This window comes from Terrapene carolina, unplaced genomic scaffold (genome assembly GCF_002925995.2).
Source record: "Terrapene carolina triunguis isolate 2854851 unplaced genomic scaffold, T_m_triunguis-2.0 Scaffold502, whole genome shotgun sequence".
Lineage (NCBI taxonomy): Eukaryota > Metazoa > Chordata > Testudines > Emydidae > Terrapene > Terrapene triunguis.
In genome coordinates this window covers 612,270-634,455 of record NW_020664853.1, presented here as the reverse complement: position 1 = coordinate 634,455, position 22,186 = coordinate 612,270, and the positions used below count along the sequence as shown (strand labels likewise).

Here is a 22,186-nt window from a genome sequence, read left to right as displayed (position 1 = left end):
GCTTTGAAAAGAATAAAGTAGAATTTAGTTTCTCAAACTCCCTGTGTCCCTTGTCTTGAATAATGGAGGTGAAGGGGAATGGTCTTTAATGGACTCCGCGGCTTTCTGGCTGTCACCCATTGATGCAGCTGGGGAAAAGGCTGGTATTCTGGGGTGTATTAACGTGAGTGTTGTAGGAGGTCGTTGTCCCGCTCTGCTCAGCACTGGGGAGGCCTCAGCTGGAGTCCTGTGTCCAGTTCTGGGCACCACACTTTAGGAAAGATGAGGACAAATTGGATTGAGTCATGAGGAGAGCAACAAAAATGGCAAAAGGTTTAGAAAACCCGACCTGTGGGGGGAGGTTAAAAAAAGTGGGTCTATTACTCTTGAGAAAAGCAGACTGGGGATGGTCTGCAGCCATGCTAAGGGCTGTTATAGAGACTGGGGATCAGTTGTGCTCTATGGCCACTGACGATACGATGAGAAGTAAAAGTGTTAAGCTGCAGCAAGAGAGATTTAGGTTCAATATTAGGAAAACTTTCTAATCATACAGGTATTTAAGCTCTGGAATGGTTTCCAAGGGAGCTTGTAGTGTCCCCAGCATTGGAGGGTGGTGGGGTTTTTTGTGTGGTTTTGGTTTTTTAAGCCCCTTGGAGGTGTTATTTCACCATCCCTGAGCTCCACACACTGCAGGTTCCGGCTGTGACGTTTTCTCAGAGTGCCCAGGACTGTGAATCTCCTTGTTACCCCCCGGCCTCAGTGCGAGGGGGACGTGTTGCTGCTGAACTGGGTGTCAGTTCCCTGTCACCTCCAGCCTTTAGCTCCGCACCCAAACTCCCCAGGGCTCTGCCAGTCCTTACTTTGCCTTGCAGGTTAACACTAGACACAACCTTGTGCTCCAGCTCCTCTGATGTGTCCTGCAGTGTCCAGCCCCTCTCCACGGGACACTCAGAAATTCCCAGGTAAGCCGTCCCCAAAGGGACCATACCAGCTTGTTTGAGTCAGTTGAGGATCAGTGCCGATATAACATTACAGCATTGAGATATATTTGTAGTGAAAACAAAGAGGAGTTTATTAACAAAGATTTAAGAGAGAGTGAGCGAAGCAATAAGACCAATAGCTTGACACATCAAACACCAGGTATAACAGGATTCAGATAGTCTGAGTATAACTTTAACAAGCAAATTCATGGCTAAAGCATTCTCCCAGGGTCACCAGCCACCATCACTGGGATCCTCCTTTCCCTGAATACAAAGTGTGCTCTCCTGTTTGCTTCCTGAAGGATTGCAGGGTGCGGTTCTTGTCCCTCAGTTATAGTCCAGTAAACTGCTGACGTGCCTCTCCTCCCCCCCCCCCCCCATTGTTGGTTCTCAAGTGTGCTCTTTCTTTTGGTCCTATATGCCACTGGCTCTCAACCTTTCCCAACCACTGTACCCCTTTGTCTTGCCTACCCCCAAGTTTAACCTCACTTAAAAACAACTTGCTTACAAAATCAAACATAACCATACAAAAGTGTCACAACCCCTAGTACTGAACAATTGCTGACTTTCTCATTTTTACCATATAATTTTAGAAAAGGAATCAATTGGAATATAAATATCATACTTTCATTTCAGTGTATGGTATATAGAGCAGTATAAACAAGTCATTGTCTATATGAAATTTTAGTTTGTCCTGACTTCACTAGTGCTTTTTATGTAGCCTGTTGTAAAACTAGGCAAATATCTAGATGAGTTAATGTACCCCTGGAAGACCTCGGCGTACCCCCGGGGGGGCGCTTACCCCAGGTTGAGAACCATTCCTATATGCAAACAGGGCTTCAATTGTGTTCCTTACAATGCTTAATCTACATGGGAACTGTGGGAGAGAGATGACTAGATATCCCTTGGTCTGGCAAAACGGGTTTCTTAACCCTGCAGCTATTCAGACTTTAAAATAGTTTTTGGTATATAAATGTAGTTCTTTAAAGATCATCTGCCCACACTTTTTGCAGTGATCATGATGAACAGTGTGACACATAGCACTGGAACCAGAGGTGTGGGGGGTGCTGCAGCGCTCCCAGCCCTGCACCCGGGGTCCCGGCTGCTGCCCTGCGCACCTGGGGATCTGCTGTTGGCCCCGTGACCGGAGCTTTGCTCCCGCCTCAGCTCTGGGAGGGGGTGTGTGGACAGGGGTAAGAGGACTGGCTTCCAGCACCTCCACTATTAAAAATGTTCCAGCGCCACTGGTGTGACATGAGCCTTTATGAGAGACCTCCCATGGCCCGTGGTGGATAAATACTATGAAAGCAATGCATGAGGAGTAGAGAGTTTGTCAGGCCTGATTGGCGTTGCTATCATAGAACAATGCACCCTTTGCATTGAAGGGCTCTTAGTGTCATACCCAGGGGCGGCGGGTTAAACCCTCCTTCGGGGGTGGGGAGTGCATCAACCCAGTATTCCCTCTAATTTTTCTCACACGTGCGGAATGAATTTTGTTATGTGCACCGATATGAAGGTGATGTGTTACATCACCTTCATATCGGTGCACATAACAAAATTCATGTCATGGGGTGGGACCGAGGGGTTCAGAGTGTGGGAGGGGGCTCAGGGCTGGGGCAGAGGGTTGGAGTTCAGGGGTGTGGGGGTGCAAGCTCTGGGGTGGGGTCAGGGTTGAGAGGTTTGGGGTGCAGGAGAGTACTCAGAGGCTACGGTGAAGAGAGAGGACTCCCTCTAGTCCTCTGTCCCCACAGCAGCACCTGGGCTGGGGGGAGAGGTGCCTCTCCCCGCCATGGCTGCTCCGGGGCTGAGGCCACAGGATAGGCACCTTTTCCCCGTCCATGGGCACCCCTCCCCTGGCCATGGCAAGTCTGGGGCTGGGGGAGAGGTGCCCCTCCCCCAGCCGTGCCAGGTCATGGCTGGGCAGGTTCCCTGAGCACCTGCATGGCACTTAAATGGCTGTTGCATGGCCGTGCAGCTTACAAGGAACTTAGCCAACCACTGAGCTGTAGGATACTCTTCTATGAGTTTCTCTCAGTCTCTCTTGTAGAAGCCATTCCACTTCATTTAAATTAATAAATATTAATTGGGTCAGAGACCAAATGCGAATCATTGTATAGCCTAGAATACCCAATGCTCTGGTGCTTAGAGTGTTTTCAAGATGGGGAAACTGAGGAAAGCAACTTGCTCTCCATACACAGCAACACAGTAGCAGAAACAGGACTCAAACCCAGAAGATCTCACTCCACAAACACGGCTCTCTCTGCTAGATAATTCTGTAGACTGCAGGCTGTCCATCACTGCTGAGAGGAGATTTACACACTACACAGAAAGGGTCAAATTTTCCTCTTATTTACAGCGGTGTTAATCTGAAGTAAATCCAGATCAGAAGTTAGCCTCCTTGTTCCAGATTTGCACTGGTGTAGCTGAGAGCAGAATGCAGCCCATAAAACATAGAGGGAGAGACCTTGTTCTACAGAGATAGACACACTAAGGATTTGGATTGGCTGTAACTCCTAGCCAATGAATGGAGAAGAAAAACATACATTGCAGATGGATGGATAAATGAACAGAGAAATGCCAGCTGGACTTAGCCTGCAATCGCCCAAGGGTAACTATTGCATTGCCCTCGTGTTCATACAGCACCAAAAAACCATAAAAACCATACTAAGAACATAAGAACAGCCATACTGGGTCAGACCAAAGATTCATCCAGCCCAGTATCCTGTCTTCCAACAGTGGCCAATGCCAGGTGCCCCAGAGGGAATGAACAGAACAGGTAATCATCAAGTGATCCATCCCCTGTTGCTCATTCCCAGCTTCTGGCAAACAGAGGCTAGAGACACCATCCCTGCCCATCCTGGCTAATAGCCATTGATGGACCTGTTCTCCATGAACTTATCTAGTTCCTTTTTGAACCCTGTTATAGTCTTGGCCTGCACAACATTCTCTGGCAAAAAGTTCCACAGGCTGACTGTGCGTTGTGTGAAAAAATACTTCTTTTCTCCACACTAGTCATGATGTTATAGATCTCTATCACATCCCCCCCCTTAGTCGTTTCTTATCCAATCAGTTACCAATCCATGAGATGACCTTCCCTCTTATCCCATGACAGATTACTTTGCTAAAGAGCCTTTGGTGAGGAACTATTTTTTTTTTTAAATAAACTAAAAGGAGTGAAACTGCAGTTCCCATGGATGACAGGAGAGGGAGTCCAAAACAAGCAATCTAGCACAGCAGAAAAGGCCATTTGGTGAGCTGCTCTGATGCTCTGTGTGACGAAGTGGGACTGTTCTTAATGTTTCCTCTGAATACTGTGTGGGTGGGTGCCTCAGTTTCCCCTATGCATTTCTTAAGTCTCTAGGAGGTGGGATAAAGGCCAGTGTGCATAAATCACTGACACACTGTCTCCCTGGCAACAAATGACCAGGGCCCTTCCCCCCCTGCAAGGGAATAGCTAAAGGTGAACAAAGATCAGGTGACCTCCTGGCCCGGGAAAGAGACAAAGCCCAGAGAAGGAGGGGCTGGGGGGGGGGTTCAGTTGGGTGCTTGCTGGGAACGGGGAAGGGAGTGCAGACGGGGGTTTCTGGCTCTCTGAACCCCATAATGGACCCGGCCGAGGGGTCCCGTTCGCTGCTGTACCTACAAGCTCTGTTTTAGACTGTGTTCCTGTCATCTAATAAACCTCTGTTTTACTGGCTGGCTGAGAGTCACGTCTGACTGTGAAGTGGGGGTTCATGCAGGACCTCTGGCTTCCCCAGGACCCCGCCTGGGCGGACTCGCTGTGGGAAGCGCACGGAGGGGCATATGCTGAATGCTCCAAGGTCAGACCCAGGAGGTGAAGAAGTGTGAGCTTCTTGCCCTGCAGACGGTCTGCTCTGAGGGCGAGGAGGCTCCCCAAAGTCCTGACTGGCTTTGTGGGGAGCAGTTCCAGAGCATCGCCCGGGGACTCCGTGACACCCTGTGCAGAAGTTTGACACCTATGGAAACTGAGCAGGAATTCATTGAAGCATCAGAAACACACATGACAAGTATCTGTTTGTTTTATGGCATGAGTGTAAAATATTTACCTGAATCAAGGCTCCATTGGCAGATCAGTCCATCATTGCAGACAGAGAAGAGCTGCTGTAGGCAGGCGAGGGGCTGTGCAGTACTGGGGTGGGGGTGCTGGGATGGACAAGCCAGGATCTCAAAGCCACCCATACCCTACTTTGGCAACCACGGCAGATGGCTCACCCCATTTGTGGTAACTTTGATCCCCTTGGCACCTCCCTGTCCTGGGGTTTCACCCTGTGCTACTGTCTGGCCGGGCATCTCCCCTTTTCTGAACCTCACCTCCTGCACTCTGTCCCTGATTTTGCCCATCTGCCCCCTTCTTCCCCTGTTTCACCCTCCTCTGGACACGCTTTGACCCCTGCAAAAATTCTGCCCATCCCTCTGACTTCCCCCCTTTGATTGCAGAACATAAGACCAGCCAGACTGGGTCAGACCAAAGCTCCATCTACCCCAGTATCCTGTCTTCTGACAGTGACCAATGCCAGGTGCCCCAGAGGGAATGAACAGAACAGGTAATCATCCAGTGATCCATCCCCGATTCTCCTGTCACTGTAGGGCCAGCCTTGGGATCGAGGCAAGGGCCCAGGGAAGCTTGCCAAAGGGGGCACTCTACACAGGGTTTGCCTGATTCCCACCTGACCCACCGAGAGCTAGCTGGGCCAACAGAGGGGGCAGGCAGGCAGGTGGAGCAGCAGCATATGGGGGAAGAGGGACCTGAGCTGCAGGGGGCAGTTTGAGGAGAAGTCAAGCCAGGTGACTCCTCCAGAGCAGAGGTGCCCCTCCCCGACCCTGCTCCATGTGTGCAGCCCTTGGTGTTCCTGTGCGCCCCCCCCCCAGTTCCTCCCTGGAGCTGCCCCTGGCCACTCCTGACTGGGAGCATCCTCCTGTCTGCTGTGTGTGTGGTGTGAGTGGGGGGGGAGGGGTGATGTCAGGGTGCCCCCCCCATGTACCTAATTTCCACTAAGCTGGGGTGACGGGACAGGGGGAATCTGTCTGTGCTGCTGCCTCTCTGGGTCTGGAGCTGCTGGTAGCTGCTTGTATCTGAACAAGCCTTCAGGCACCTGACCCTGAGTGCTTTCTTAAAGAGACAGCGCACTCACTCAGGCACACACACACACTCTCTTCAACACAACACACAGTCACACATGGGCTGTGCTGTGAGGCATCAGGACTGGAGCAGAGCTGGGAGCAGAGTGACAGGAGAATCGGGGATGGAGCACTGGATGATTACCTGTCTCCTGGTCCCGTCCCCAGCCTTGGCGCAGCCCCGCCCCATGCCTCAGCCCCTGGCTGCAGCCCTGCTCCTGGGGGGGGGGGGGGGTGCAGACAGGGGAAAGGGAAGGGCGTGACCCTCAAAAGTTTGGGGACCACTGCTTTATTTGGAGCAATGCTGACGTGGGATGTAGTTCATATGAATAGGAATGGTTCCAACCTGTGTTGTCTTATGCCAAGATCACTCTATAATTGACTATCCTCATGTTACTGTATAATTTCTCCTTTCAGTTTCAGATTGACTCCTGCCTGAGAACAGATACGGGCTGGGCTTCGATCTTTAGACCTTGCAGTAATAAAAATGTTACCATAAATGCCAGATGAGGAACAAGGTTATTTTTTTTATGGGTTTGCTAAGGGAGGTTTTGTTCTGGGAGTGAGGTGAAAAAAGAGTTGAAAAACAAGAGTCAATAAGGTTTTGAAGAACAGCAAAAGCGACTCCTCGAGCCTGTTACATTCATCCGACAAGGGATGCCTGGAAAAGAGCCTAGTGGATAATCAGCTGAACATGAGCTCCCTGGAAAATAAGCCTGCTGCCGCCATGGAAACTTACCTTTCGGTAGGACTGTGTGTGCGTCTTTAAGGACTGAATGACTGTCCTGTTCCTGTTACTTCTCCGCGTTTATTTTCTGAATGGGTCAGAGCATCAAGAGAGAGACACTTCTGTTCAGTGGAAATCAAACCAAACCCTTCAATTAAAGCTGTGAGGAGAAGCGGATCTAAATAACTAATTATGCAGGCTCATAAACGGAAATATTTGCTTGCAATGGGAGAGAGGAGATGAGGATTTAAGAGAAGCTGTAAGAACGGATGAAATCATGAAAACGCTGGGAAACTTCTGCCTGGGATCCATCAGATCAGTGAGCTTTGGTTACTCCTTAGTTGTTGTTGTTATTTATTTGTATTGTAGTAGCACTGGGGAACCCCAGTTATGGTCAGGACCCATAGTGCTAGGTGCAGGACCAACACCGGACAAAACGATTCCTTATTCTTTGGGGTTCAGCATCCCCGTTCTCCCTCTGGGGTGTCTGGACCCTGATTGTCACAATACCATCTATTTTTTTTCTCTTTTTCAATCCCCCCTTTTTCTCTCCCCTCCACCCCAAAACAAAGGCTCAGTAGAAGTCGTTTGCATAAAAACAGATGTTCAAACAGAGTTGAAGTTCTCAGGGGCATAAGCAAAGTTGTTCATTTATTATTATATTATTGTGGACTAAGGTTTTTGAGGAGCTAAGGTGTGGAAATTTCAGTTCTAGGTTTTTTTTGTTTCCCCCCCCCTGCTTGGATTGTGTGGACCCCAAGCTGGATGCCTCATTTCTTGTTTCAATCTTTCAATATTTAATCTCTCATCAGAATTTTCACCAAGGCTGCCTGTGACTTTCTTTCCTTGCCTTACTGCTGACTGTTTTTTCAGATTCCCCTTCCTTCCCCCCATCCCAACTCTTCTGTGTCTGTGTTTGATTCTTCCTCTGTTCATAACTCCCCAGATTGTTCAATTTTCATTTGCTCTTCCTATCTGATTTTAGCTCTCAGTCTGTAAATGGGGGTGAGATTCTACCTCTGTTTATTGTGGGTTGTTTTTCTCCAGGTCTCACCACACCATAATGACTGGAATATCTGGAATTCACAACATATACAGGTGGCAACTCCATCTTTATACAGGCATCCTCCTTATTTTCTTGGGGTGTTGGCCCATTCTCACCTTCGGTATTTATGACCTGATGGTACATATCCTCCAGAATGTCACAGGTTTCTTCTAATACCTGTGTTTTGTGAGCTAGGTCCACTATTCTCACTTCTTGCCCAAATGAATACTTGTGCCCCATTGCTTTCTCTCTCCACATGATAATTTCATAACCTGCCTTTTGTAACTGTAAGTCAGGTCAGGTCTCTTGTAAGACTGTTCCTCTGACAAAGGAGTAGGGAATTTACTTCCCTTGTTTGACTAAGCTGCTCTTTTAATGTTTTATTGGTCTCTTGCTCTTTGGATAAGGCTTGCCTTTTTAAAGAGGGAACACATTAAATTCCATGGATCTGTGTGTGCCCAAAGAACTCCATTACTAGGTTTTCTCACTGCCCCTCCCGCATGGGTTTTAAATGTAATTTCACACAAAGGTCTCAAAGGGCGTTTGTGGGTCTGTTACAACAAATGCCTGAATGGATATTTTATTCTGTTCCGTACTTCCTTTAGAAAAATAGTAGAAGGCGTCCCTTCCTTGCTCCTATTAAATATTTCATAGGGATTTTTCTCTGCTGAGAAGGGCTTGGGGTATTGTACTTACTTCTCCTTCAGCCATTTACAGCTGGAGTATACCGAGACAGGGGCGTAGCCAAGGGTGGTCCTGAGTGGGCCGTGGCCAACCCACATAGCATCCAGGCCCACCCACTTAGCATCCAGACCCACCCAAATGGGGGCCGGAGCCCCCCGAATCCGCAGGCTGGGACTCCTGACCCCAACTCAGTGTCATACACAAATTTTCCCTGAGCTCAGTTCTTACCACATCACATAGACAGACAAACAAAATGACAGAAAATGCAAGCCAGCATACAGGGAGTGTCCCTTTTAGTCTATTATGACATTTGATTTATTTTCTCTGACCTTTCTTTCCTTTGGTTTTCTGTAGTCTTTATGGCCACACTTATTGGACAACTATTCTGTAGCCTTTTATTTTATTTAATGTTAATTTTATTATACCACCATGGCTTTGGCTCTGACGGCTACAGTCTCAGGTTCAAAAGAGTTATCTCTGTTTGATCTAGAACTCATAGGAACACATGAAACCACAGACAAGTAACACATACAATCACAAGTACAAATCCAGCTTATAACTTTTAGCCCAGTGGTTTGAGCACTCAGCTGGGCTGACGTAGGGCTCCCTCAACCTCAGCTGGTGAAGCTGTTCCACTTCCGATATATAAATAGTCATTGGGCCATAGAAAAATGATTCTGTAGCCCAATGATTAGAGCACCTACCTGGGAGGTGGGAAACCAAGTCTGTTCCCCCCGGTCCAGGGACTGTAAACCTAAATCTGGGATTAATGCATCTAAGGACCTTTGTGGCTGTGGGCCATAGTGCTTCACTAACTCCTGGTTCTACTGCACAGAGCATTGTTAAGGTTCCTTGCTAAGCAATTGTGGGGAGATGCAGTTGATGACAGTGCTATAAAAACATCAGGACATTTGAATCAGGATCTCCATATCCGTGTGTCCAATGAGCTGTTTACGTGCTGCACGAGATTTATTTAGTTATAACATAATCCTTATTATGCACACTCTGTTTATTCTCGTTTTGTCTTCATCAAGTTACAATGAAAATGAAATTATCGTCTCTCCACCATGGCTCCACAGCAAGAGTCTCTCTGCCTGGTTTCATCATTTTCTTCATTAATTTACCGATTCACAACTTGGAGTCAGGTGGGCAATACCACTCATTCTTTGTTTTCCCCCCACACCCTCCCCCCATTACTTATTTCATTGCTTAGCTGTTAAGGCGCATATAGGGACAAAATTATACAACAACATTACAAGTATCGGAAAAAGAACATCACTTTAGCCTACTTAATTCTACCACTTGATCAAAGCCTAGGAGAATTCATGTGCCAGATGCCATCCCATTTCCCTTTATGGTTTTCTGATCTTCACTGAAATCACTAGCCTTTTCCTGAGGGATGCCTAGAACATTCTCTGATTTTTTTTGATTTTTTTAATTCATCAGCTGCAGCAAAATTATTACCAAAATTAAAACCAAAGCGCACAATTCAAAAAACCAAGAAACAAATAGTTATGGTGCTGCTTCATGCTCATACAACATCTTCACACAACCTGAAGACACTAACAGGGTTTAAAAAAAAAAGAATTAGATAAGTTCACGGAGAACAGGTCCATCAATGGCTAGTAGCCAGAGGCTGGGAGTGGGCAGAAGGGCATGGATCACTGGATGATTACCTGTTCTGTTCATTCCCTCTGGGGCACCTGGCATTGGCCGCTGTCGGAAGACAGGACACTGGGCTAGATGGACCATTGGTTTGACCTGGTATGGCCATTCTTATGTTGTTATGTTAATTCTGCTCTGTTGCCCCTGCACCCGGGATGCCAGTATATGAAATTGTGTGGTAGCTCTGTAATGGTACTTGGGGAAGAATTTGATGCTGAGTTATTCTGAACACACAAAATAGCAATGCTTGTCAAAGAAGACTAAGGTGCACTGATTGAAAAGTTCCTCTTGTTTTCTCTCTGGTTTGAGAAAATGTGAAATTTTGCTAGAGGAGGATTAGATGCTGTGATGTGTCTACAGCCACCTGCAGAGGCAGAGAAAATTCTATATGTTCAGATTGGATGAGTAATCTAGGGCATTAATTTTCTAGACAAATGCAATGACAAATCTTCCGTTTTTCACCTCTTAAAAATATATACATGACTTAAAAATTATATAAATTTCTGCTAGAAAGAATGACCAGCTTTTCTTTAACCTGTACTGCATATTTTCCCTGCAAGTACAGCAACTGCAAAAACAGAATCAAAATCATTCCAGCCCAGAACAATTGGAATTACAACAATGAGAGTACTTAGGCCCCCCAACGGAACAATGAAATTCCATCATAAGGAAATATTTGCTAAACCAGTCTCTCAGAGCCTCTCTTTGCCCATTTGGAAAATGAGGACAGTAACTTACCTAGCTGACAATTCATTCATGCTCCTCTGGAGTACAGATACCATAGCCTGGGGGGGAAATATAAGTAGATGGACACCTGCCTCTTCCACATCATCTGCTGCTGTCTCATGAGTGCAGCTACCAAATAAGTTGAGGAATGTCCGCAGTGCGTTCACCACCTGTTCCCGAGGGCCAGCTGAGTTTGCTCGGTGCTGTCAAGTGACTGCAAACCAAACTTGTCTCACATTGCAGAGTCAAAAACAAACTAACAGCATTTTAATATTTTGGTGTGGAAGCTTGAAACCCAGTGGTATAAGCTTTGGGTGGATCTTCCTTCCTATTTTTTTCTCTATCTCTGCAGAAAAGTCATTTTACAACTGGGTGAGATTTTTAAAGACAAGTCATTGTGGGGAGGTGAAACTAGGAAACCTCTTGAGAAAATAAGCACAAATTAGCAGCAGGCTCTAAAGAGCTATGGCCAGTTCCAAGTTGACTATGTACAGTAGACGCTCAGAGTTGTGAACCCCTGGGGAACGGAGGTTGTTCGTAACTCTGAACAAAACGTTATGGTGGTTCTTTCAAAAGTTTGCAGCTGAACATTGACTTAACATAGCTTTGAAACTTTACTATGCAGAAGAAAAATGCTGCTTTTAACCATCTTAATTTAAATGAAACAAATACAGAAGCAGTTTCCGTACCTTGTCAGATCTTTTTGTAAATTTTCCCTTTATTTTTTGTAGGAGTTTATGTTTAACATAGCACTGTACTGTATTTGCTGCCCGTTTTTTTTGGAGGGGGGGTTGGTCTTGTCTCTCCTGCCTGATTGCGTACTTCTAGTTCCAAATGGGGTGTGTGGTTGACTGGTCAGTTCATAACTCTGGTGTTCGTAACTGAGGTTCTACTGTATGTAGATTTCAGAAAGGATTGAAAATTCCGCTTGAATCAGGAACCAAGTGCCTTCATAATAATATGAGGCCAGCTCTGATCAAATGTAACCATTTATATTTTTTATCGATCGCCATAAGAATGGCCATAATGGGTCAAATCAAAGGTCCATCTAGCCCAGTATCCTGTCTTCCAACAGCGGCCAATGCCAAATGCCCCAGAGGGAATGAATAGAACAGGCAATCACCAAGTGATCCATCCCCTGCCTCCCACTCCCAGCCTCTGGCAAACAGAGGCTAGGGACACCATCCCAGCCTATCTTGGCTAATACGTCCATCAATGGCTATCCTCCATGAATTTATCTAGTTCCTTTTTGAACCCTGTTATAGTCTTGGCCTCCACAAATCCTCTGGCAAAGAGTTCCACAGGTTGACTGTGCGTTGTGTGAAGAAATGCTTCCTTTTGTTTATTTTAAACCTGCTGCCTATTAACTTCATTTGATGACCCCTAGTTCTTGTGTTATGAGGCGTAAAGAACACTTCCTTATTTACTTTCTCCACTCTAGTCATGATTTTATAGACCTCTTTCATATCCCCCCCTTAGTTGTCCCTTTTCCAAGCTGAAAAGTCCCAGTCTTATTAATCTCTTCTCATATGGAAACTGTTCCATACCCCTAATCATTTTTGTTGCCTTTTTCTGTACTTTTCCAATTCCAATATCTTTTTTGAGATGGGGCGACCACATCTGCATGCAGTATTCTAGATGTGGGCATGCCATGAATTTATATAGAGGCAATATGATATTCTCAATGTGTTAAAGTCTATTTTCCTTGTGTCATGATATGTTTCACAGCCCAGTTCACAGTCATCGGACCGGATCAACCTGTTACTGCTATTGTGGGTGAGGACATTGTATTACCCTGTCACTTATCTCCCCCAATGAGTGCTGAGAACATGGAGGTGAGATGGTCCCGGTTCGATTACTCTTCCTTTGTGCATCGCTATCGTGATGGAAAGGATCAGACTGAATATCAGCTGCCAGAATATTCAGGAAGGACAGAGTTTCTGAAAGACGGCATCAGAAATGGAAGTGTCGCCTTGAGGTTACATAATATCAGACCCACGGATGAGGGACGATACACGTGCTATTTTGAGTCAACTTCCTTTTATAAAGATGCCCTATTGGAACTGAAGGTGGCAGGTCAGTAGCTTGTGCTTGTATTTCCTTTTGGCAATAGCATTTGATTGTTCTTTTTTCTCATTTGCAGCTCAGTACTAAATAAGCTGGAAGCTTTTGGCATGTGTGTTTCTAAATTTAAGGTGTTTTTTCTACTCTTTTTGGCTGACCTAAGAGAGGAAGAGGGACATCCTCCTGGGTGGCTAGCCATGAGATAGTTGCTATATCTTGAGAACTCAGAGACAGCAAAGGAGCCAGCATGAGCCTCACACCACAAGGCCCAGTTCCTCCAAAGACTTCTGGTCAATCAGCATTGTTTTAGCCTTTCACTTATTCAGCCAGACCCAGTTTTCTCTCAGTGTCCTAAATGCTGTTGGAAACTGAGACAGCAGAGAGACAACCGAATAATCATTAACTGAAAAGGAGATGTGCAGGCAGATGTAAAAAGCAAAGTAATGGTGCATCTCTTAATCAAAATATCTCATATCACAGTCATACCACTGCTTTTACGTGCACGCTGAGGGCCTGATCTAAAGCCCATAGAAATCAACTGGAGGTTTTCCAATGTCTTTGAAGCCAGGTGTAATATCTTCAGTAGACTTGAGTCAGGTGAGGTGAAAAGAGTTTAATTGTCTAGGTCAGTGGTTCTCAACCAGGGCCCCAGGACTCCCTGGGGGGCCGCAAACAGATTTCAGGGGGGCCGCCAAACAGGGCCGGGATTAGATTTGCTGGGGCCCAGGGCAGAAAGTGGAAGCCCCACTGCATGGGGCTGAAGCTAAAGCCTGAGCAACTGAGCTTCGTGTGGCCCCATGTGGAGTGGGACCCCAGGTAATTGCCCTGCTTGCTACCCCCTAACGCTGGCCCTGGCTTTTATATGGAGAAAAACAGTTGGTGTGGCAGAGGTGGGCCTTTTTTATAGCATGTTGGGACGGGGCTTAGAGAGTAAAAGGTTGAGAAGCCCTGGCATAGGTTGCTTTCATTAGGCAGGAAGAAAATGACTGAACTTCACTATAGGAACCAGGTTACCCATGAGAAGCAGCAGAGATGAGCCGTGGTCCCTGATCAGAAAGGCCACTGATAGATCTATTGAAATCTACAGGACACCTTCCTGAATACATCATTAAAAGATATTCAGCTGCAGATTCCAACACTTCTTCCATCACCTGTCTCACGCTCAGCTGCTACAGACCTCGGGAAATTGTAAAATCGCGATGTGACGGTAGATGTCTCCTCAGTACTTTCTCAGCAATTTACCCTCTAAAATGGATATGAAAATAGGAACTGATGGATAAGATTGTGAATATCCTAAAACTCCTGTTATGAAGAGAGGTCTAATTTCTTTGTGGAAGAGGGACTGGCATCAGAGACGACGTGTGGGGGGTGGGGCATGTGGGGTCACATCCCCCCCCCCATTTGCTGCTTGGCTTGTATTGAGCATGCTCACACAGACTGAGCATGCTCAGTAACACTGCTGAAGCCGGCTGCCCTCACTATGCCCTCCCCCTATTGGCAGGCACAGGTCGTCTCTGCCTGGCACCCTACTCTTTCGAAAGAGTGGCCATCAATAAGTGGCCTAATGGCTCCCATTAGTTTGGCACTGTCCAAGAGCAAGTGTTTGTACACTGCTCTCTCAGCACATCCCGAGCATCTGTCAGCAACAGTGGATGAAACTAAGGGTCTGTCTGCATTGCAGCCAGGGGCGTGAATAATAGCTCATGTAGATATGCCCACGGTAACCGTCCTGTAGCTAGCGCACAAAAACTAGAAGTGAGAATGCCAGGGCCCGGGCTTCAGAGCAGCTTTCACCACCCCCGGGAACATACCCACTGGAGCAGCTGCCAGTGAAGCCCATGTTGTGGCATCCTCGCTTTTACTTTTAGCGAGCCAGCTAGAGCACAGTTAGTGCTGATCCATCTACCTGAGCTGCCATGCACACCCAGAACTTCAGTGCAGAGATGGCGGTGGCTGTCTTCTCCTGTTCTAACCCTGTCCCCCTAAGCCAGACAGGTGCCTTTTTATGACTAACTTGACTTATGCACTTTATGCCATGTGGCACATAAGGCCTTCACCGCTGCCTTGCATCTTTGTTGGTTTCTTGCTTCAATCTTAGCTTCTTCCCAAGTCACTTTGATGGCTTTCGATTCTGCTTCTGTTGTGCATTGCCAAGCATTTGTTGTGCTGAAGGTTTAAATACTTACTCCTTATGCTGAATAATGATATAAGTTCTAATGTTAAAGAGACAAGTTGGGCCAGGTAATCTCTCTTACTGGATCAATTTCTGTTGGGGAGAGAGCCAAGCTTTCTAGTTTACACAGAGCTCTTCTTCAGGTCTGGGAACCTAACTCAGAGTGTTCCATCTTGTATTTACGTGTGACACTCAGGGTTAGTTTCCCAGACTTGAAGAAGAGCTCTGTGTAAGCTCAAAAGCTTGTCTCTCTCCACAATGGAAGTTGGTACAATAAAAGTATTACCTTGCCCGCCTTGTCTCTCTAATATCCTGCGACCGACATGGCTACACCACCACGGCAGAATATAAAATTGAAACAATTTTATTCCACTCTCCTTCAGCTCTAGGTGCTGCTCCTCTCATCTCTGTTGAGGGTTATCAGGATGGAGGGATCCGAGTGGTGTGCCGATCGGCCGGGTGGTACCCAGAGCCCGAGGTTTGCTGGAGAGGTCTCACTGGACAACATGTACCGTTGCTGTCTGAAAGAAAATTCCAAGGGGCTAATGGCCTGTTTGAAACAGAAACTTGTATAATTATAACAGAAACCTCAAACCAGAACATCTCCTGTTCCATTAGGAGCACTCTCCTCAAACAAGAAAAAGAATCAAGAATTTATGTAGCAGGTCAGTTACCGTCCAAGCTGCAATGTGACCATCAACACGCACGCACTCGCAATTGGGTAACAATGTTAAAATATGTTTATACCAATGAAAACTACCTTAGAAACAGCCACTAAATATTATCATGTATGTAAATGAATAGTGATTGAATGGTACATAAATAATCAAACAGAGGATGTTGTGAAGGCCAGGACAGTAACAGGGTTCAAAAAAGAACTCGATAAGTTCATGGAGGATGGTCCATCAATGATAGGCCAGGAAGGACAGGGATGGTGTCCCTAGCCTCTGTTTGCCAGAAGCTGGGAATGGGCGACAAGGGATGGATCATTTGATGATTACCTGTTCTGTTCATTCCCTCTGGGGCACCTGGCATTGGCCACTGTCAGAAGACAGGATATTGGGCTAGATGGACCTTTGGTCTGACCCAGTGTGGCTGTTCTTATGTTCTTATTGTGCCTAATTCCTTCTCAAGCTATTGTCTCCCCACAGCTGAACAATAGCAGATTTCACGGCCTCACAGGTTTGCTGCCCATTGGAGGAGAGATCACCCAGACTCTGCCTTGGTGATATTTTTAGTGCAGCATGTTTTATTTATGTTACATACCTCAGTCCTTGAAGTGAGATGGTCACAAACAGCATGCAGGTGAAACCCTCTGTCAGAAATTTCAGCTCAGACACCACTGTCTTGTTCCCTGGGAGCAGTTCTGCTCCAATAATTCACTCTCCTTAGAGAGATTAAGGCAGAGGGCGAACTCTCTGGCTCTTTGCCACAGCTCCCCGCCGAAGAACCTACAGTACAAAGCTAATGCCTGAAGGAACGAAATGGACACCGTGTAGAATTAAGCACCTGGGTTTATTACGCACGGCGCTGGCGGAGTATCACTTTGCTTATCAGGCTCAGAGACACTGCCAAACAATTGATTACAATGGATTATATAGGTTTTTCATGGGCGGAGGGAAGTGACGGGGTGGATGGTCCCGAGCCCCTGGATAGGTCTAGCAGCAAGACAAGATGAGCACAGTAGTCAATAGTCTAAATATTACATAATATCTCTGCCCATGGTTTCAGGTTAACAGATTTGGGGTCCATAGGAATGAAGTAGCCATTCTGATTGTCCAACAGGTACATACCTGGGGGTTAAAGCAAAAAGATATTGAAAAGTACATGGCAATAGAAATTGTCTTTCATGTTGCTCATTTGTGTTTCTAAAGGCACACATTGATATCTGGGAGGGAGAAGGGAGGAGGTCATATCTCATACTGACATGCTTGAACCTCTTCCATAAACTCAAGGTTGGCGTGTGGGGAGAGCATGGCAACCTCCTCTTGCAGAGGAATGGATACAGATTCAGAAACAGGGCCTGTTTCATTCCTTTGATCTGTTTGCAGCTTCAGCTAAGAGTGCCAATTACTGCTCCCCATCTGGCGTTTTGCTGACCATGCCTATTTTAGTAAAAGGCAAGGTTGTCTCTTGTTTGTTCTGCTTCTCTTAGCTAATATTGTTCACTATGTGCTGGGCCTCTCGGCCTCTTGACCAAACTCTGGACTTTGGGCCTGTAAAAAGCTGACATAGCCTATATCAGGTTTTTACATAAATAGCACATGGATTTTGGTCCTTCAATGACATTAAAGCATGTCTTGAAAGACTGAACAGGGCTCTCAATCCAAGGGGAAGAATTTGTAAGACTATGTTAATGGTGCATTCAGGTGATTACTGCTATAGCAGATAGCTCAGCTCCCTTCTGTGCTTCATAACAAACAAATTTCCATCCGGGTTTGATCAATGCAAACAGCCTACACAGAATGTGTGGTGTGGATTCACTAAGAGTGGGTATGTGTCTGGAAGGTGCGGGACACTGACACACAGTGATTATGGCAGGTAGAGCGGCATTTCCAGTCTGTACAAGGAGCAGTAGGTAAGGCAGACTGGCTTTTTGCTTCATGGCAAAATGGAGGATGTGGAATGGTGTGGTTTCCCATCTCCGTGTACAAAATAAAACCAGTTTAACTGGTCAGAATAAATGTTCATTGCCAAGTTAAACCTTCTAAGGGAATTGAATCATTCATGAACTGTCCTGATTTCTAGGAATGTATTTGTTATTCTTAATTATTTGCTGGATAGTTTGGGTGAAACTGACTGGCAGCCCTCAATCCACAGTTACGGTCCCTTATGTATTATGATGATGATGTTGCTGTCTATTTCCTACACCTGTTCTCCAGCATCTAAAGTTACATTTTAAAAAACACCACTCTAACATTTATGGTTCTGAATTAAACCTTCAAAATGTGATTTCAGTGTAATCAATGCATTGGTGCCAGCCTGTGTCTGAAGAGAGCCTGAAACAATAGCTCCGAGAGGTGTGAACTGCCCCTGTTTATTTCAGTGGGACAGCCCTGCTGAAGTCTAATAAGCATACTTTGATGAGCAGATTTCTCTAGAACAGGGATCCTTTCCAGTGTACCTTCAAACGAACAAATAAAACTAAAGAAATCTCTCCACCAGAATCTTTTAAAAGTAATGTTAAGGTTGTAAAGTTCTTTATCTGCTGATGAAAAGTGCTATATTAGAGCAAGGTTATTTATTATTATCCCTCAGTATTACATCATGGGGATTTTTTTTAAAAACAAAAATCCTTCACATCATACAAAAATCTTTAAGCAAAGAAAGGGGAAAACTTTAATTTGTCCCCATGAGTGTCCAGTAAATCATGACCATGAACCAACTCCTTAGGTTTTGTAGGAAGGAGTTTTGTTAAACCCTCTGCAGAATTCCTGTCATTTAGGTGCTTAAATGCCCTAATTCTCCTTTCACTTAAGAGTGCTGTCTTCCGGAGGTCGACAACAATCATGATATAGTGAACTCCTAACGTATTCTTGAGCTGCTCATTCACACCCTTAGGGATTCCTCCAAGTGCTCCAGTAATCACTGGGATTGATTTTGTTCTAGTTTTCCGTAATCATTCATGGCAAATTATGAAGAACTCTATGTTCTCTTATTTCTTTTTTTTTTTATAGTTCTGTCGGCCGGTATGTCGTCTTTGTCTTCTTTTCTACAACAGCTATATCAAATCTATTTGCCTGCACGGTTTGGTCTGTGACAATTGCAAGATCCCATTAAATCTTATACCTCTTCATTTTCTAGAACATTTTCAACTTGGTGATCATAACACTGCATGGTTCATTTGAATATATATTTGCCACAGAGGCTCCAATGCAGATGCTTGGCAACCTCATTGTGTCTATTCATATATTCTCTCCCAGCCAGGATCCTGCAGGTCCTCGACACATGCTCCACCATCTCTTTTTTTTCAGAACACATTCTGCATCCTGGGGAGCAGTTCTGTTTAGTCTATTATGTTTCAAATGTAATTAGGCCTTGAGGACTACTCTTGAGCACCCATAATGCGGCTGTCTCTCTTTTGAAGATAACCATCTACAAGCCATTAATTTGTTAATCTTCTATCCCTAATGGGTCTGATCTCTCTCCAGGCATTGCTTTCTGTGTACATATTTTGGGTCTTTCTCTGGTGATTTGCTTTCTCCTTTCTCTTATGCTTTCTTGGACTGGGATACACGTTCAGCCATCACCTGTTGTTGTGACCAGATGGGCTTTTACTCTAGCTGACTCCTTATATATTTTGATGTTGTATTCTTCATTGGTCATTACTTCCTTCAAACACACACAGAGACTTTTCCTCCATCACATCGTTGGATGTAAATCCTCTCCGTATCTTGATTAACATTCATTACTCTATGTATTACTAGGAGTTTTTTTCTTGTTTCCCAATTTTTTCTTCTCTGATTCCAGTTGATCACTCCAGCCGTGTGCCATACTTACAGTATCTCCCATACATTGATGGCTCAGACCAACTTCTTCGTTGTCTTTAGAGTAGTTTTTATTTGTGTGTAATATTGTTTCCTCACGTCTTCTGTGATTTCCTTATGTTGTACCTCTGACAGTTCCCTGATCCTGAGATATTTGTAGGGGCCAGGGTGAGCGAGATCCTGGATAGTGCCTTTGTTGACTTGTACGCCATCAGACTTGACTAGTTTCCCCCTTTTTACAGCTGCCAATACACATTTAGCTGATCCAAACCATAGCTTTATGTCTTCACTAAACTGTTCTAAGCATCTCATCGATCTCTGTATCTCCCTTTGTGACTGTCCATACACTTTCAGATCATCCCTGTGTAGCAGATAGTTAATTGCTGGTGGCTGTTTCCTGATATGACAACTTCAATTTGTCTCCTGGGGCGTCCTTGTGAGTTGCAGCACTGCTACCGCAAACAGCTTTGATGCTGTGGAATCCTCTTTAAAGATTTGGACCTCATCAATGAGATTCCCTTCCAGGCAGAGTCGAGGGTCCCAGTTAACCATTCATTGCTGTAGAAAGAATATGATAGTGGGAGGAACCTTGCACATTGTCAGTATCTCAGTGATCCACTAATGTGGGATTCTGTCATATGCTTTTTGGTAGACTAGTGTAGCCCATAAGAGCTGGTTTGCCTCCATTATATTCCGCTGTAATGCAAATAAACCTACAGGCCTGGATCCTGTAAGTCAGTAGCTTAAGCAAGTTAGCATAAGTACAGTCAAATATAGTAGGCCTGAGATCTTTGGCATAGCTAAATGGCCAGTTACCCATAGATTCTGGGGAACTAGGAATAGCTCCCTCAATAGCAGGAGTTAAAATCTAATAGTAAACAGCAGCTGCAGGAACAAGGAAGTGATCACTGCAAACTCACCTGAGTAGGAAGTGATGGGTATGATAATGAGATAAATGGCAATATGTATGAATATGCTGACCTACAGGATAAGTGCACCCCGATATTATGAGGGTGAGGAAGTTAGATTTGGGCATGGAAGGCTGAGCATTAGCATGAATAATCATGATGGTTCTCCGGCCCTGTAATAGGGCTAACCACCAGGTGCAGGCTGTTAGCTTTCCACCATTGGACCTTTCAGCTCTATAGTTATCTACTATCAACCTTGGGCATTGAGGAACCTGGACCACCGGACTCATTCAGCATGCCAGAGACGGGGCTGGTCCTTTGTCGCTTACCACCAGGTCCTCAAGGAAGGGTATGGGAAGGCAAATCTAAGAGCTCATGCAAAGAATGATACCACAGATATCCCCAATGCCATGTTATTGATAATTATTTATGTGGCTTGGAACTTTTCTGGCTTATTGATTTTAATAAAAATCTCTAAGGCTTTGCTTTGCCCACAGTGTGTGAGTCCTCACCCTACAACTCGAGGACCCCTACAAGATATTGAATTTGTTAGTTTGAGTTCAGTGTAGCCGGATTCTGGGACAAGAACCCTCTTACCCTCAGTCTATTAATCAGATCAATTGGCAACCAATACAAGTATTATTAACAATTAAAAAGATTAGGCAATACTAATCATACCTTTCTAGCTTTTTCTTCTTTCTGTTTTGCATCCTTTGTGACCCTTCTGTTCAACATCAGGTGGTTTTGCATCCCTTTCATGTTTACTGTGCAGTTTTCTTGCTCGGGATGCAGTATTCCACTGCAAATTAGCACTATCCAAATCTGCTTTCTCAGAAGTGCCATTATACAAGTTTCCACACAGTTGGTAAACACATGATCAGCCTGTAACTCTGAGGAGCACTGCTTCTTTCTTTCTTTCTTTCTTTTCTCTCTGTCACCATCCATCTTGGGCACCTGTTCTTCAAACGTTTGTTAATTTTTTCCAGTAGGCAGTCATAGAGAGTGGTTTGTCATTTCATCCACAATCCATGCACCCCATTTAATCCTCATGCTTTCTAATTTTTCATTCCTCTCAGTGTCTCATCTATTTCTTTCTTTGATATTTCTGTATATTCCTCAATCATGTTTTTTTCTCACATTTTCCAACTGTTTATGTTACACTGTTATAATTCTCTTATGTTGTTAGTAGTAGTAATTTGAGTACATTAGCATTTAAGAACTCTAAAGTTCTGGGAAGAAAATAGAAGCCAAGAAATTCATAGTTAAGATTAAATTACAAGAAACCTACATCTTTGGAAAAGTGGAAATTTGCAGGTAAGATAGTAAAAAAATTTTAACTCTAATTTTTATATAAAGGTAGTATAGACTCAAACCATTGATATGTGTCTGGATTCTTCACTTTAGCAAAGTTTTCTGTGTGGGTAATTTTTATCTTATGGGTTGTTTGTCAAAAACTGTTCCCTTCAACTATAATTAATTATTATATGTGATACCACAGCATTGAACAATATCTCAGCAGTGAATCAAGCCAAGCCCACTTACTCACTGATACCGTATATCACTGTTAAAATGATCTTGGTTAGAACCATTTTTAAGTCAGTTTCGGATC

The 22,186-nt window shown here is 45.0% G+C and overlaps 1 protein-coding gene across 1 annotated transcript in view; it reads left to right on the top strand.

Annotated features, from left to right (window-relative positions):
- The first annotated feature begins 6,676 nt into the window (after positions 1–6,676).
- Positions 6,677–22,186, top strand: part of LOC112115596 (butyrophilin subfamily 1 member A1-like) — a 28,300-nt gene continuing 12,790 nt past the window's right edge. The window contains exons 1-4 of the mRNA XM_024212722.2: positions 6,677–7,144; positions 9,589–9,699; positions 12,674–13,021; positions 15,566–15,847. Coding sequence (XP_024068490.2) covers positions 9,594–9,699; positions 12,674–13,021; positions 15,566–15,847 — 736 coding nt within the window. The 5' untranslated portion in view covers positions 6,677–7,144; positions 9,589–9,593. The remainder of the gene's footprint in view (positions 7,145–9,588; positions 9,700–12,673; positions 13,022–15,565; positions 15,848–22,186) is intronic.